The sequence below is a fragment of the Ambystoma mexicanum genome, chromosome 6p, assembly GCF_040938575.1.
Source record: "Ambystoma mexicanum isolate Mex_15411 chromosome 6p, UKY_AmexF1_1, whole genome shotgun sequence".
NCBI classification, from domain to species: domain Eukaryota; kingdom Metazoa; phylum Chordata; class Amphibia; order Caudata; family Ambystomatidae; genus Ambystoma; species Ambystoma mexicanum.
This window is the reverse complement of record NC_090935.1, coordinates 1,214,368,233-1,214,386,158: the sequence shown is the minus strand read 5'-3', so window position 1 is coordinate 1,214,386,158 and position 17,926 is coordinate 1,214,368,233. Positions and strand designations below refer to the sequence as shown.

The 17,926-nt window shown below is 40.7% G+C and overlaps 1 protein-coding gene across 5 annotated transcripts in view; it reads right to left on the bottom strand.

Moving 5' to 3' along the window:
- The window catches only part of GKAP1 (G kinase anchoring protein 1), a 1,031,394-nt gene that overhangs the window by 889,227 nt on the left and 124,241 nt on the right, over positions 1 to 17,926 (bottom strand). The window contains exons 1-2 of one of the 5 annotated variants that reach the window (XM_069625872.1): positions 8,788 to 8,863; positions 1,257 to 1,325 (exon numbers count right to left, since the gene is read on the bottom strand). The exons of 2 other annotated variants lie outside the window; for them this stretch is intronic. Coding sequence is in view for 2 of the 3 variants with exons in the window: in XM_069625873.1 (XP_069481974.1) it covers positions 8,788 to 8,789 (2 nt within the window). In the remaining variant the exon portion in view is untranslated. Of the gene's footprint in view, positions 1 to 1,256; positions 1,326 to 8,787; positions 8,870 to 17,926 lie in introns of those variants that run through there. 2 more of the 5 variants (XM_069625873.1, XM_069625870.1) reach the window with 2 other exon arrangements.

Sequence of the window (17,926 nt, the reverse complement as noted above, 5' to 3'; positions counted from 1 at the left end):
GTGTTACTGTTGTAAGGAGACGCGTAGTAGTAGCGAACATTGAAATTGACAACATGCCATAATTGCAATACTTTTTCCTATGGGTATTATATTCATTAATACGCCGCCATGGGTGTGACAGTCCTTACTTCCAAGACTGTAGGCCCTATCCACAACCGCTGCAGCATGTCACACCCATGGATACACCCGTAGTATTGCCTATTGATTGCTAAGTTGTGGGGAGTGTGTGCAGTCTTGACTGCATGGCCGAAGGCCATGGACCCAACAACAAAGCTATAACCTCTTCACTTACAAGCCCACATGGGTTTTATCTAGTGCGGTGGTTTTGGCCAAGATGTGTACTTTTGGGTGCATGATTGCAGGCTGTATGCCATACACCCAAGCATGCACCCAAAAGGAAACTTGTAAGCACATTTCAGAGCTACAGAGACACCCCTAGTATTCAACATCAGTCCGGTGGCTGTGGGGAGGGTCTGCAATGATGGGTATATGGCCGAAGGCCATTCCCCCAAAAGCACCTTTGTATGTAGTGTACTTATATGCCGCAATGGATGTCACATGGTGTGGTAGTAGTGGCCAGGACGCAGAGTATTTGAACAAAGTAATAAGAACTGCAGTTGTAAGCAACTGTGCATTTTACATACTGTACACCCATACATTGATAATTCTATGGCCTCAAACTCACTTCTGTGGCTACAAACTACTGCAACATATCACAGCTATTGGTACACTTGTACTATGCAACATCATTAAGATGGTTGTGAGGAGGGCGTAGCATTTTGGGAGCATGGCCAAAGGCCATGCTCCCAAAACCAATTTTGTATATAGTGAAATGAGAAGGCACAATGGTTCTGATATGCTGTGGTGTTTCTGGCCAGGACCCAGAGTCTTGAATGCATGCCCAAAGGCCATGCACCCAAGACTGAAGTCATAAGCAGTGAAGTTATAAGTGAATATGGGAGTGGTGTATTACGCTAGTTGTGTGCACGCCCTAATGTCTTGGCTGCATGGCTGCAGACGAAGGTCCCAACCGTAAATTTATAAGTAGCTAATTTACAAGGACCATGGTTTCGATATGCAACAATGGTTGTGGCTAGGAAGTATACTTTTTGTACTTTGGTCGTAAGGCGTAGGTCGTAGATTAGACACTGAAGATGCAAGGGGCAGCCTCCTGCCACTGCAGCATATTACTACCATAGATTAGACGTGTAGATTTGCATGTGTAGAAAATGACTGCCAATATACTTAATCCTTACTTTGTTCAGAATCCACATATATTTCTGAAATGCTTTTCGTAATTCGCGGAAGTATCCCTTTTTTAATTTCTGTGATAAAAGAAAAAAGGTATGTTAGTCTTTGCATTTTATGAAAACTTACTACATTGCATAATAGACAGTTTACCTTTTTTTTAACCCTCATATTTAGTGTACAAACCAGTGTACTGTGCATTGTGCTCAGTTTCTGTGTTTGCTTTTCTAATCCTTGGGTCTGGGGAAAAAAAGAATCCTTGTCGGATTAAAAAAAAACCTTCTTTTGCTACGGTACTAACTACTTCCTTGTTTCCTTTGAGTGGTTCCTTCATCTTTCTGATTAATGTTATGTTTGTTGCTTTCCTGTCGATTTTTAACAGTTACATACCTGTAGGCATATTGTAACTGTGTATTTGTTCCTACAAATCTGTGATATGAATTTATTTGTGTCATTGTTATATCCACTTGGGCAGTTAGATACCTATTGGCGTATTCTAACTGTTTGTAGTCTTTCACATAATTTTTTGGCAATCGTGAAGTACACTTTATTTATAAAATTTTGACTTTAAGAAGATTAAATATGCATTTGTAAGATTAACTGGCAATCTTTGCTTTAGAGTAATGGTGCTATCATTACATTCGAACCATCCACATTTCTTTTTAATGTATACAGTGTAGTGACCTGCATTGGTTGTAGTTCCTGCATGGTAGATTATACCTATTGTTGTAAAGGTTTTCTTTCCAAGTGACACTTGACCGTGTGTGAATCCAGTCAGTTTGCAGTTGTTTTTGGTACCATCTGCATTATAACGTAGAAGCATAAGTATTATGTAGGCACTATGTGATTGTATCAGTAAGGTGGAGCGATTGTCTGAATTGCAAATAGTACATAATCTGCCATGGTTTGCATTCTGTACAAGTTGCTGAAATGGAATGCTTTCACAATTTGGTATGGAAACATACACAAATCGCTCATTTGGGATTTCTTCCTTTATCACATTGCTACAGAGAGTGCATGTATGTTTCCACATGAATGAAATCTGGAATATTTAATTTACAGGTGTGCTTAAGTTTTCCAATACTAATAGTAAGTACATTAGAAATTCTTGTGGATCTTCTTGTAAGTTCAGAGTGAATATCACCATTCCAGCACAGTCGTCCAATTCTTGCTGTATTCCATGTACACTGTTTTGTCAGGATTGTTTGTTGCTTTTGTATGAAGCACTAACATTTGCAAACACAATTGGTCTGTACTGTGCAAGTAAATATTGCTAACAATTGGTGGCAATTGAAATAGAATATTCATTGCTACATTTGCATAACAACTTACCCCACTTTCATTTGCAAATTTGAATGGACCAGCTAGTTCTGTATCCGAGTGCATTTTTCCGAATTTCTGTTCCTTCTTTGCCGACGGCCCTGGTTTACATTCCCCAATAGGTTCTTCTATGTTTGTGGTAATTGCTGAAACTTTAGCTTCTTTTCTTTGACTAATTTGCTGTTGGAGTCTGTTGCATTTCTGTTTCATTTAGTTTTCTTTTACCATGTTTTACTTTATCTGGAACAGGATATTGTTTCAGATGACGGGTGTACAGTGAACGCAGTCTATTGTATTCTAGAATGCAAGGAATATCAGCTTTCACTTTACTTGCATCAAAGTTCATTAGCAATAGATCGTCAAGTGTACGTAAGCGCGATAATGCTACGTAGCTCATGCCTTCTTTAAAGACTGTTTCCTATATCTATCAATGCTTTGTCTAGGGTAAGACCTTGGGATTTATGAATGGTAACTGCATATGCAAGAGTTAGAGAAAATTGCTTTCTACGTACATACATGTCTTTGAAGAGAAGGAATCGAGCAATTGAGCGCCCTATCTTTTTCACTTCTGAAACTTTATCAAAGCGAATATTGACAAACAATGTTGCTGTCACGTGGGTATGATTGAAAGCCAACAACTGTACCTAGTGCTCCATTAACTAGCCCTTGCTCGACGTCAAGGTTACGTTTATTACTCTACAATTTAAGCATAATTTTAATATTTTTTCCAACCCAGCTGTGTTGGAGGTTGAATTTTCTAAACTATTTAGTCTTCTTGTGGCTTGCTCACACATGGGTACTGTCATACCATGTACGTCTAGTTTGTCTGTGGCGCTAATTGGCATTATTGGTTGCATTTCTTTATTTAACATTGTTTCATTGAATTTGAAACAGCTTGCAAGAGTTGGGATTAAGGCCATACAATTGACATTTTTGGTGCCCCATTTGTTCCATAACATCAGTTGCACATGCATTATCGCCATAAAGTGCATGAATGTGCCTGTTTTTCAATACAACTTGTGCTTCTTGCGATAGTACACCAACTCTAATACTTTAAGATGTTGGCATAAGTGAGACCTGCAGATTGCAGCATGTTCTGAGTTAATTCTCTGTATTGGAAATGTTGCCAAAGGTTGACATTACCTATGCTACCAACAGTTCTCCGGCAGAGTTTGTGGCCTAAGGTTTTAAAAAAGAGGTTCACCTTTCACTGGTGTCAATTGTAGAAGATCTCCGAAAACTATAATGTGTTTCCCTGCAAAGACTTCTTCGTTGTTACTTTTAGGTACTTCTTGTAATCGGAGGTGAATCAAAGCCAACATTAGGTTGGAGACCATGCTCACTTCATCTATTAGTAGCATTTTCATTTGTTTTAATACTCTGCGTAATTCCATTGCAGCTTCTGCAGAAAGTTTGTAATAGTCCAATTTATTTTGATGCTCTACTGAAGCAGTAGTAATCGGTGTAAAGTGACACAGCCTATGTTGTAGGCAGCTAAACCTGCGGGGGCCGTTACAACAGCTGACAGTTTGTGGTTTGTCAATTGTTGAAGGAACTTGCTGATGATTTTGATTAAGAATGTTTTCCCTGATCCAGCTTCACCACTCACGTACAGCAGTATAGGCTTGTAATTTTGGCAGGTACATTCTTTATTTTCGTGTTGTACACCATGTACAATTTGTTTTGTACAGTCTTCAAAAATGGTGTGCTGATCTTTAAGTTTTGCTTGTAGTACATTTAAGTCTTCTGTATCTTTTTGATACTGATACATGGTGTTTTCTACTTCTGCCATAGCTACTTCAGCCTCATTTGCCATTAGTGGTTGTCCTAGTGGTTCTTGACTTGCTGTTACAGAAGGTGGGACTACGGTCGGAAGAGTCCTTATCTGGTTGGGCCTGAAGTAGTTCTTCCTTTTGCTGCTCATTGTGTAACATTGTTTTGTACTGCGTAAAGTTCACATCGGTGATGGCGCTTTCATTTGCTTTGAAAGCATCTTCATAGCAGTCATAGTTGTGTAGTAGGTCTTCCTCTTTTCTCCATGGTTTGAAAATTTGTAACAGAGACATGTAATATAGTTCTTTCTGTTGAGGAGTTTTTAATGGCAATTTTACATGATTAATTAAGCTTTGTTTGGTAAGTTTCACTAAGCTCCCTTCACAATCGGTCACTCTATATCTACGTTTGCTTTCATCGGGTTTTACATTATTTTTGTATGCAAAGTTTTGAGCTATGTGGTATAGACACATGCTTTCCAAAGTGCTACTCCTGTTAGGATAGTATATGTCCAGTAAATTGTTTTTTAGAATGTCTTGGCCGTTGGGATCATTTCTGGCAATTGTTTCTATGTCCTCATATGATTTCAGCACTCTTTCTAGATTTTGCAGGACCAAGACTTAGCCATACTACGTTGTCTGATTTACCATACAAAGCAGTACCGGTTAAATGATCTGCTGCTTCATAGGTGCCACATTATCTATGAGAGAGCATTTTTATGCCTAGGCTGTACAATTTCTGCAATAATGTTTTGTCTGATGCTAGGTCATCCCAGAGGTCTTGAAGCTCGTTTTTTCTGCTTTTGTTAAGTAGGCTGTAACATATCGTGCAACAGCAGTTGAACTGTCTGCAATGTACTGCACATCTATGTTTGCATTCCATAAGAGGGCAATGATTGCATTGTAATCATGGATACATTTTGATTCTTCCCTTCTTTTTATGTAGTACGTGTTCTTAGGTGATTTACCTTTAACACTATGTCGAACTGAAGACATGAAGTTGTTTACTTCACCTGTTTCTGTAACTGGTCTAGGGAAACCAAAGCGGCATTTGGTGTAGTATTTACCTTTGTTTTTGTATTTGCGGCGACAATATTTGCCACATTTGTGTCTTTGAAATTGTAAAATGTGCCCATGCAGCTCACTACGTGTCTGTTGTGAAGGGATTTCACAAGTGACATATTTTTGGATAAACTGCAAAACAGTGCTATCACTGTCGTGACCAAATTTCGGTGCACCTTTGATCCATAACAGCATGTGAATATGTGGTACTCCTCTCGCTTGATATTCTTTTCTCCAAAAGAAGTGTTTCACTTCTCCAAGGCGAGGAACATTTTTATTGCAAATAAAGTGTAGCATGGCAATGAAACGATGATGGAAATATCTTGACACATTAACTGGATCTAGAGGGCAAAGTTCTTCAGTTGTTAATATATCTATGTTGTTTTTGTTGCTGTTTGCTATGCGTAGGAACTCATGTAAATCTTCCCATGCATATTCTGCACAACTTAGCTTAACATACCAAGTCGGTGGTCCAAGGTTTCTGATCATACAACGCACGTCTCCGTGCCATCGCAACCAGTATTCCTTTGTACCACGCATGTTTGTAAACAAATTTGTTATACTTGCTTGTAAAACCTCATCTTTTTCCTGTACGTTTTGTATTAACTGCGTAGCTGACATATTTTGAAAGTGGGTTGCAGATTTCAAAATGTGTGCAACTCCGTAACATAGTGTTGCTAATTCACTTTCATAGAGTAGGTGTCATATGTATTCCACATTTTGTCTAAATCTGGGATCTTGCGAATACATTCGTAAAGAGCGGTATTCTGATGCTCCAATCTGAGTGGGTCTATCATTGTATCTTCCACCTTTGCCAGTAGGAAATAGCAGTGGAAAAGCGTGTGCTTCTATACTTTTTTCCCCATATACTCATTGGTGACCCTTCGGTTTGTCGCATTTGGTAAGTTTCTAGTGCATCATCTAGGCTTTCATTGGAATGCAATGGATGAATTGTGTAATGGTCCAAAAGAGTGGATACTGTAGCAGGATCTAGAAGTTCGAATTGTCCAGTTTCTGATGGCTCTTCAATTATTTCAGTTGTTTCCCTTAAGCTTTCACCAATATTTATTTCCTTGTAGTACTCGTTATTGTCTTTTAGATATTGCAATGCTTGTCTAACTTTATGTAACTCCACTAGTTGTTGCCAAAAATGTTTGTCCTTTGTTGGTACACCATTTGCCAAGACTATTAAAGAATGCTCTATTGAACTTTGCACTCCTAGAATGTGTACATTTTCCGTTAGATCTAATGGCAAATAAACTACTTTGCCACGAATGCCTTTCACCGATTCAGAGAAAGGTAATTTAGCTGTTTTTGGATGAAGGCGTATAATTGCTTGAAATGGGTGAACTGTTTGAATTATTATGCTCTCATACAAATAGAGTTGTTGCAGGATTTTTGGTAGTGGGAACAATTCCAAATTATTTGTTACAGCACGTGAAGGAGTGTGGTTGTCTAATTTTGTAGTACAGTAACTGCAACATATTAGGCGTTCAGTTAGTTCATATTTGTTTTCCGCTAAAAGGTAGAGAGCTAATTCAAACCATTTAGAGTCTTCATTGTCTTCTATTTTGTATGCTAGGTCTACATTTTTTGTGTTCCTTTTGTAAAAGGTTTTGCGGCAACACACGCAAACACATGGTTTGGTACTTCAGCCGATGACCTTTAAAATGTTACTATTTCTTTTTTGTAGGTGTGTAATAGTAGGTTGCTATGTGCAGAATTGTTGCTACTATGTTCTAAAACTATTGCATTTTGTAAGTGGAATTCACTTCCAAAATACTTACTCTGAATACGGTCAATTTTTTCTTGTAAGTATTTGGGTGTACCATGCAGAAGAGTGTTATTTAAATTGCCTAATTCTGAAGCTGGAGATTTTGCATAGTATATTTTATACACTAGATTTCTTACACTTGAATGATGTATTGATATCCTTTTGATATCATGGAAGGTGCTTTTGCAAATAGGCCCAGAAATGCAGGCTAATGAATGTCCTTGTAGTCCTGTGTATTTGCGGACTGGACAAATATCCATATTTTGCAGCACTTTCATTTTACTTTTGTCTTTACCTTTTACATACTGATTGAGGAACTGACGTAAAGATTTGAAAGCTTTGTTTGGAATGGCACACATTGATGTGCATGGCCATTTGTATACTGTATGGTGTAGTTCTGTTGATCGAGAGGTAATTCTGAGTTTATGGAGGATACTTTTGTAAGCAGTGTTTCTTGTTCCATGATGGTAGTATTTTTCTCATACCCTCGTCCACTGCTATAGATGGCAATTGTGTTAGTTTGATTTTGTTTGTATGCTTTTTCATTAATATATGGTTCTGTGGTTTTAGTGTGACTCCATTCACCACCACAAACATTTCAAAAATTATTTTTGTTCACATTCCGTTTATTGCCGAGTTTCTTTTGTAGTTTGGTACTTAGTTTTGTTAGTGCTTTCATCCTATTTAACACTAATACAAAAATAATTTTCAGAAGGATTGCACGGTCCACAAGAGCTTGTAGGATTAAGTTTCTACAGTAGGTTTTAAGGGATGAGGGTGATTTCGGTCCTCTTAGTAGATTCTGAAGGACTCTGATGAAACATTTTTGATAAAATACTTTTTTTGCTATGGGTTCTTGTTACACTATCAGGATTAGTAGGAGCATTATTAGCTGTACTGGTAGCCGATTTTTTGCAAACATTTTTGTGTTTTGTGACACATTTTGATGGAGGACGTAAAGTTTCGGTAGTTGAAGCTTCTTTTGTTTTGCTAACCCACTGCATTAGCTGGTTTCTTCAAACATTCTCTACAAACTCTACAACAGATGGATGATTAGATTGGGCACTTTTATTTTTATTTTCTCTACTTCTGCGTTCCTTCCTACGGAGTTGCTTTTTGGTAGGCATTCTTTGGTGTCTGTTGAAAAAAAGAAGGCATACTTTGGTCTGTTGTATAATGTATGTGTGCTGTGTGCATGCGTGTACGAGTCTGATGGGGAAGCTCTTTGTTATGGTGTGTGAATGTGTATTGGACTCTTGCAATTATTTGGCAAGGCTATTTTACTGTTTGGATTCTAGTACAATGTGCTTCAGTTGAGGCTACAAAGTGGGCTAGTGGTGACGAGAAGCATTATTAATAAACAAAATGCCATAAACTTGCAACAGCAACTACTTTTCTAAATCTAACCTTCTAAGGATTACGTACGTTATTTGAGTTCCAAACACACAGGGATTTGTGAGCCATTCTGCCAATTATTCTTTGTTCAATAAATGGATATTTGTAGGCAGAATGGTTCAGAAGTCAATATTTGCTTTGGTGCCCAAATTAAACAAATAGCCCATGCAGCCTCTTTGAGGAGTAGTTACAATATAAAGGTAGTACTGCACTTACATTTCTTTGCAAAATGACCAGGTTTCTTCGGATATGTCGTCTGCAGCGTAGATGCTGTTGATTCTCAGGAGAGTAGTCTTCACTGCGATTCAAAAAAAACAAAATTGATTACTTTGTGTGTTTACAGCAGTGCTGATACTGCACACATTAATTGTGCATAGTTCGTCAGAGCATTCTCGTTTCATATTTGAACCCAGTGCATGTGCGCATGTGGTATTTGCAATATGTTACTTGCAAGTCCTTCAAAATTGCTAACATTTTTAAGGTTATGAAAATGCCCGTTTTTTTTTACAAGGTGTACTATATCAATAGGAGAGAGGTTTGTAAGCGATGGGGCACAGTAGTAGATGGGGGGAAAAAAAAAAACTTCTACTTGCAATTTAAAAGCACGATGATGAAAAATCGGGAGACCCTCAGAGGGAGATGTCACCACAGCAATCGGGAGGGATTACTTTTGTCATACGATTACATTGTAAGTAGCATTACTGTACGCCGTACACAGTATACAACTCCGATATTTTCTAATAAAAAAATGTAGTTTCGCCCTAAATAGGCACCCTTGCAACGTTTGTATATGTTATGCGGAAGACAGTACGAAGTTCTGCGGTTTGTCAATGATAAATCGGACATCTTGCACTTAAAAGGGGGAGCGTTTATATGTATTGCCTATGCACATTTAGCAGCAATTTGTTTTACATTAAATCATAAAGGTTGCACATGTTCTCTAATTGAAATATAAATACCTGTACTCTATACTCATACATGTGAGCATTCATGGAGCGGTTCGTAGAAATTCGCAACACTTGCACAGTAGCTTCTGAAGTAGGTGCTTTGCAATGATATGCGACTTCCATTCAGAATTATCGACAGTAATTTTGAAGTGCGCAATGTTGATGACGGAGTTACATTTAGCGATTTTCAATGTGATTCGTGGATGGTTGTGTGACTGCTTAGTTGTGTCCAATGAGGGACTCGATTTGCTACCGCTGTGGAAAGGGTGAAAGGACTGGGTAAGAGTTCTGTGCCGCAAGTAGGCAACGCTTGCCCGCGGGTATGGCGGGTTACATACGGGTTTCTACAGCAAATCCTGCATGGAAAGGGGACTGTAGGCATCAGCCAATCAGATCTTCACATTACTCTTTTGTGTCCAAAGACAGTGCGTACAGTGAAGCTGGCAGAGGTGGAGAGGGTCAGGGTTTTGGTGATTGGCGACATTTTTGTCCATGGCTTACAACATTATGCAGAGCGTAGGCATGGCACACCATTTCGATGTGAGAGGAGTGGAGGTGGTTGAGACGCTGAGACTGATGCCAATGTTGCGGCAATTCTGCAAGTTTGCAGACGCATATGATGACCTCTCCTCATGTGGTAATTTTGCACTACGGTGCTTGCCATTTGGGCTACGTGACTGCACGTACTTTGTTGGCAGATTTGGGACAGTTGGTTGACGCACTCATGAACATCTTTCCAACTGCGAAAGTAATTTTTTCTGGTTTACTCCCTAGAGTACAATGGGACAACAATTATTTTTTCTGTCCAGATTAAAGTATTGGGCTAATTGGTTAATCGCGGCATGCGTGCGTTTATGTTACGCGCTGGTATGTTTTTCTGCAGCCACAAAAACATTGTTCCAAGTAATGCGGATAACTGAAGCAGATGGTGTTGCGCTATCTTCTTTGGGACATGCAATTTTGGAACGTAACGCTTGCTTTAGAGAATGTTCTGTAATGGTTGTAGGAGTGAAGGAAGGACAAAAAAATACAAAAAAAATAAAACAAGATGTTTAATTAAAAAAAACATCTCTTCAGAGCCCACCTTAAAGGGGAAAAGGGGGAATAATACTTTAATGTACCCTTGTCACGCTCTGATCCTATACATGTCTGCGGACAAGGCGGTAGTTTGCAGCCAGCGCATATCACCAACGGGAATTCTGGGGTGGAGACGCATGCAAATGAAAATGAGCGGACCTAGGGATTGGTCAATAAAGTTCAGTGGGTGTGTTCTGAACGGCAAGATTTAGTAAGACAGTCTTCTCCCTGACAGGAGACCACACAGCCATGGCTTTGCGTGCTCGCAAACAGATGATCTGGATTTTGCGAGACTCATGGATACATTGGTTGAAGGTGCATGCAGAAAGCTGCAGTTTATCTGCAGATCTCGGATTTCCTCATGTGGAAGTGCACTGGCATGGCGTGCGTGGCATGAGGTGGCTGGACTTGGTACCTCTCTGTGTTACTTTACTGACAGAGCGTCAGATATACTCATCATTCATTGCGGGGGAAACAGTTTAGGCCATGTCTCTGGAATTTCTTTGCAATTTGCAATGAAGGAAGGACTTGTGAAGCTCATGGACATGGTTCCAAATTGTCAAATACTTTGTCCCCGTATTGCACAGAAACAAATATGGCTGAGTTCTTCTGGTCCACAAATGGAGAAAGCGAGACGCAATGTGAATAAGGCGGTTTGTGCCTTTAAGAGATGTTGGCATGTCCTTATTCCACAATGAAAACATTTTGTTTCGCAGCCCTTTCATTTTCTGCAGAGATGGAGTCCATCTCACACTTGCTGGCAATCAGATTTTTCTTCGCAATATACAAAATGCATTGCAACCTCTTTTGGATTCACAATAACCTATGTGACAATCCGCTTTCTCCAATCCATAGTTTTTGACCCACACAACACACCACCGAAAGGCTCTTTTCAGAGCCACCACGTACTCCCAGCGTACACTTCATTGCGTTTGCTCCCCTTGCACCCTCCTTTTTTTTTTCTAAGACTGTCCGCAAACATTTCCGCAACTTCGCAGGGGTCTACAACAGTCACTTCATAGTTCTATTGTTAAACTGAGAAAGGCGGCTCTGAAAAGAGCCTTTTGTGTAATTTGTTGTTTTCTCGTTTATTGGTTCTCAGCACACGACACAATAGGAGAGGAGGCCAAAGGAGGGTAAGGAAGGCACAGCAGCCACAGGGATAAGATAGTGCAAGTAGAAAGAGAAAGATATAGGGTGAGCTTCACTTAGATAAGGAGCAGATCTTCTGGTGCTCCGTGACCATGGCCTCAAAAGCACTTCGAAAATTCTCCCCCCTGCAGAGTACGACGTCACAATACATACACAATATTATCACCTTTGAAAGGTAAGGGTCAAGAGTATTGCGAATGGCTTGTGAGGCAGCTGGAAGGAGGCGCTCCTCCACAGGAGTGTCTCTTGTGGTGGGAGGATCGGACTCGGAGGATGCTGTGGAGGAACTCAATCAACTACACTCTTCACATGGCACCACCTTGCGAATGTCTGCAGTGTGGAACGAAGTGAGGTGTCACTTCATGGTTGTCGTACCAAAGCTGTACGCACCAGGTCTCACGCGACTCAGCACCACCTCGCACTGGTTACACCTCACCAGGTTCGCACGTGCTTTTGGTATGTTCCCATAAACGGAAAACAATTGTCACACCCATGACTCCCGGCGAGTGCTCCTAGTGTGGAGTTCCTCCACTTCATTCTCTTCCTCCTCCTCTTCCTCGCTCTCTACATCCTCACCCGTATATCTCTCTGCAGACCCTTGGGGAGGTGGTGGTTGTGCCGGGCTTGGGGGTGGTGCATAGGCTAATGAACCAACAGCAGCCATGGAAGCCATGCCGATTACTTTCCTTTTGGTCACTTCAGCAGTAAAGGCAATACACCTCAATCTGCTATAGCTAGAAGGACAATGAAGATGCGCTCGGGGGTGTGGCCATTTATTGGGGTGGAGGGGTGTGCCTCGTGACCGTCTTCATCCCTGCAAAGCGGTACAAAAATTTGACACAACAAGTCCTCAGGTAAGCTATTATCTGGGATATGTGAAATGATATTTTTACACTCTAAAACATTTTGCCTTGTGTCTAGACGTTCATTTGTACTGCTGCGGAAGCACACAAACTGCGCAAATTAGTCCACACGCTCAGCGTGGGTGCGGTCACATGAGGACGTCCTGAACACATCCGCAACGGAAATGGGAGTCCGCTGGACAGCAAATGCAGAGTAACAAACGTGCGCATGCGCGCAAATGTCCTACGGACAGTGTTTGGGTTCTCAAACTAATTCAAAGTGCGACACAAGTGAGACTGACAGTTAGGGACAGGCGTGATGTTCGCTATACTTACGGTTGTACTGCGCATGTGCATACATGATATGCTCACTGCACGTACAGGTCCAGTGTCCTTAGGACAACTCCATTTTGTTTGACTTAGAACTTACCGGCCACCGCGCCTGTTCTACGGATGCCACCATTTTGGCTGCGGACGATATGGACAGGTATACTGTCCTTAACACACTCCCATTTTGCTCATTTACAACCATCCCGGACACCTGGTGTGTTCTACGAACATGTTTAATTTCGTTTGTAAGTGGCATGGCGAGGTATAATGTCCCTAGGACGCCCCTTTCTGTTTATGTGCGCACACTTTGAACCGATGTTGCGGTCAAACATTAACTCCATCTTACTTGACATTAGTAAGGGTAGGTGTACTGCCTTTACAACACCCACATTCCATTCCTTGCGGATAGGTCGAACAGGCGCGCTGTTCGCGAACATTTTAAGTCTTTTTAAAAAAGAAAATTTCTACAAAACTCTATAACTACTATACAAAAACATTCCACACACACACACACACACACACACACACACTTCAATCCAAAGAAATAGCGGGGGAACAGATACGGACACAAATATAGGGTAATTAGGATTCAACACGGGCTGGTTATGAGGAGAAGATTTGAGGGGAAGAAGGGATGGATATTTCGTCAAAACGTCTATTTTCTTCTTGAAGTTTGGGGATGGTTCACTAGGGAATGGAGAAGCGGGGCAGGTACAGGTAGGACAATGGTAACATACTTTTCCTCTGACACAGTCCTCCACAACTCCCTTAAACTTTTAAAATTGTCATTCAGTACATCCATTTTATGCTCAATCCTTTTCATCCTGTCTTCTTCTGTCTCATTTTTTGGCCTTTCTTTTTTTTCTTTCCTGGTCTGTACAAAAAAAAATATACATATATTAAATGCCTATCAAATACTGATCAGTATTTTGCCTACACAGAGCAGTGTGTACCATTATTGTCGCGGTCTTCAGACATTTCCTCATGCGGAACATTCTCCTCCAGCCACTCCAAAGTACTAGCCATTTCTGTGTCAAAACAACAGAAAGAAATTATTATTTCTGCACCACATACTAAAACAATTACACACACATACAAAAAAAAAAAAATGACCTTCACTCACTATTTTGATGTAATTTCCCTTCGTCCTACTGTGTCCGTCCACTGTCGGTCCAGGCTGCAGAGTTTCTCTGAAGTGCTTACGATGGAGGCACCATCCATTTCATTCTACATGGTTATTAAATGTGTCGTTTTCATTTCAAACCTTTAGGTTTCCATATTTACTTATTACTACTTATAATGTCTTTATGTCCTACGTTGCAGATTTTTTGTGTAAGCCAATAGTACATTTTTAGATAACCCCTGCATCTTTGGTTAATGTTCATCCCATCTGCCCCCTGTCCGCAAACAGGCGCCCAGTCCGCAAACAGGCGCCCAGTCCGCAAACAGGCGCCCAGTCCGCAAACAGGCGCCCAGTCCGCAAACAGGCGCCCAGTCCGCCTCTTTCTTATATCAATAGGGAGGAGGTTCTGTATGTTCCATGTTAAATGTATATCAAGTATGTACATTATACTACTTATCTCCCACAATCGCATGATGACAGTGTAAATTCAGCACAACTTCATTGACACAATGTTATGATTAAGTTCCACTTCCAAAAACCTGAAAAATTCACTACAAAAAAAAAAACTTTGTTGAGGGGACCTTATGGTTAAGTTGCCCTACCAAAAACCTCTGTACAAAATCTACCTCCCCATTATGGTTCAAATTAAAACCGAAAAACCCCTGAAATTCGCCAGTTTTGGTAAACTAAGCCCCCATACCTGGCATCACCACTGTGCACTGCTAACACTAACACCCAGAACATGAAAGATGGCATCATAAATGTTATTGATGACATCACTGATGACATCACATGTTTAGCCCCTTTGTTTTCGATCCCTGACACATATAAATATATATATATGTACATTCAGTAAAAAAACTTTGTTAAAGGGATGTTATACTTCACAGTCAAACCAAAAAACACTACACACGCCCTCATTATGGTAAGCTCAGAAACCATAACTCGCATCATCTACGTGCATTGCTAAGACTAACACCCAGGACATCAAATATGACATCACAAATATCATTGATGACATCACATGTGAAAATAATGTTGACGAAAAGTCCCTACCTACAAGGGGTTCTTTTCTATAATGTTTTTAGCAAGATGTCAGGGGTGATTGTGTAATGTTAAATATGTAATAACTAGCTAACAATTCAAGACTTAATACACACTTGTGCTAGTACAAACAAAACATATAAAGACCCAATGCATATAAATCAGAGGCATATACAGGGAAACTCAAGTAAGGAAGAAAGAAACAGCATCTTCAGAAAGTTTATCTTCCTGTATACAAATTAATTGTGAGTTTGAGGCCTGCTACTGCCCCATGCATGTGCATCATGAGCTCAGACCAGACCCTAAAGAAAGTACTTTAAGAACACACAACAAGGTTACCGTTTTGATATATAGCACCTTTTCAATTTTATATTGTGATTGTCAGTGAATAAAACCACCTGGTCTAGATTTGTCAATGCACCAAAACAAGTGAGGCAGACATGTGATGTCATCAATGATATTTGTGATGTCATATTTGATGTCCTGGGTGTTAGTCTTAGCAATGCACGTAGATGCTGCGAGTTATGGTTGCTGAGCTTACCATAATGGGGGAATGTGTAGTGTTTTTTGGTTTCACTGTGAAGTATAACATCCCTTTAACAAATTTTTTTACTGAATATATATATATATATATATATATATATATATATATATATATATATATATATATATATATATATATATATATATATATATATATATATATATATATATATATATATATATATATATATATATATATAGCAGGGAACGAAACAAAGGGGCTAAACATGTGATGTCGTCAGTGATGTCATCAATAGCATTTGTGATGCCATTTTTCATGCTCTGGGTGTTAGTGTTGTCAGTGCGCAGTGATCATGGCAGGTATGGGGGCTTAGTTTACCATAACTGGCGAATTTCAGGGGGTTTTTGGTTTTAATTTGAACCATAATGGGGAGATAGACTTTTTTTTTTAATGAAGTACACAGGTTCTTGGTAGGGCAACTTAACCATAACGTCCCCTCAACAAAGTTTTTTTTGTAGTGCATAGGCCAACATCTAGTGGAAGCTGCAGAGTATTACAGTTTGTTTTTCAAAACTCGAAAAGGGGCATCGAACCAGGGCGTGCCAGTAATACTATCCCTAGTGTGACGTCCCCTGTACCCATGATCCCTCACACGCGTAGGACCCTCAGATTGTATTTTGTCTGACATGAGGTAGCATGAGGAGTAGTGCGAGTACAGAGTCTCCAAGCAGATAAGATTACAAGCATCCATGCGCCTTCTCTCAGAGGGGAGGAAGGGCAGGCGCATGTGAATCTAAGCAGATACAGGCATCAGAAATACGATTACAGTGAGTAATGCATCCCTTCTGAGGCTTGTGGAATATGCTTAGATCACATGCTGTGCATAGATTAGCGAGCAGTGTTAGAAGAAGGAGGTGGGATGTGAGAAGGATCATGAGCGAACAAATGTCTTAGAACCGTCTGTCCCACTTGAGTATCTGTCTTGGAGTGAGTGTCAATGCAGTAGTGCTGAATAAAGGTGTGAATAGAGCTCCATGTAGCTGCTTTGCAAATGCTGTCAAGGGGGACATTTGCAATGAAAGCCAGAGTGGCTAGAGTACCTCTTGTAGAGTGGGCCCTTGGCGTAAAAGGCAGTGTTTTATCTGAAAGGGAATAGCACAGTCGGATACATCTGACTATCCACTTAGAGATGGCATTCTTAGAGACGCAATCTCCTTCTCTGCCTGGAGCTACGGAGACGAGCAGCTGATCTGTTTTTCTTAGCAGTCTGGTCTTGTGAGGAGGGTGGTCCTCTACTATGTAGACGACCACCCTCCTCACATCTAGTGTGTGGAGTTTCACCTCAGCAGAGCTTTTGGGTTCTTGGAAGAAGGCCGGTAGCTCAATAGACTGGTTAACATGGAATTTGGAAATGATCTTAGGTGAGAACCTAGGGCGAGTGCGTAAAACCAGTTTATCCTTATGAATAGTAAAGAAAGGATCCTGCACTGAGAGCTTGAATTTCACTGACCCTTCTTATGGAGGTGATGGCTAATAAGAAGGCAGTTTTATAAGTCAGGTGTTTCAGACTAGATTTGTGCATGGGCTGAAATGGGGGTCCCATGAGCTTAGCAAGTACCACATTAAGGTCCCAACCTGTTGGTGGGTTAGAAATTGGAGGGTGGATTCTCTTCACCCCTTCCATAAATACTTTGACCACTGGCACTTTCCACCATGACACCTTGTTATGGGAAGTGGTGTAGGCTGATAAAGCCACCAGGTGCACTTTCAGTGAGTTAAACACCAACGCTGCATCCAATAGGTGGAGCATATAGGTGACAACATTAGAAGGAGCACAATCAACTGGGTTGATTTGCTTATTCTGGCACCAAATAGCGAATATTTTCCATTTGTCATAGTAACAGTGACTTGCGTTAGGTTTTCTTGACTCTTTCAAGATATCCATACATCTCTGGGGTAAATTGAGAAGTCTGAACTCTGACTTCAGGAGCCATGCTGCCAAGTTCATTGAATTGGGCTGAGGATGCACGGTTAGCCCCTTGTGCTGGGAGAGTAGGTTGTAGCGGCACGGATGTTTGATGGGGTCGCACACCGCCAGTTTGCGTAGGTGTGGATACCATGGTTGTCTTGCCCACATAGGAGCAACCATGATGAGCGTCGTCGGTTCCCTGTGGATCTTGTTCACCACCTTCCTCAACAGAGGGGTTGGTGGAAAAGCATAGGCAAACATCCCAGACCAATTCATCCATAGGGCATTCCCCTTGGACCCTGGCTGGTGGAAACTGGATGCGAAGTCTGGACATTGCCTGTTTTCGCTTGTGGCGAATAGGTCTAT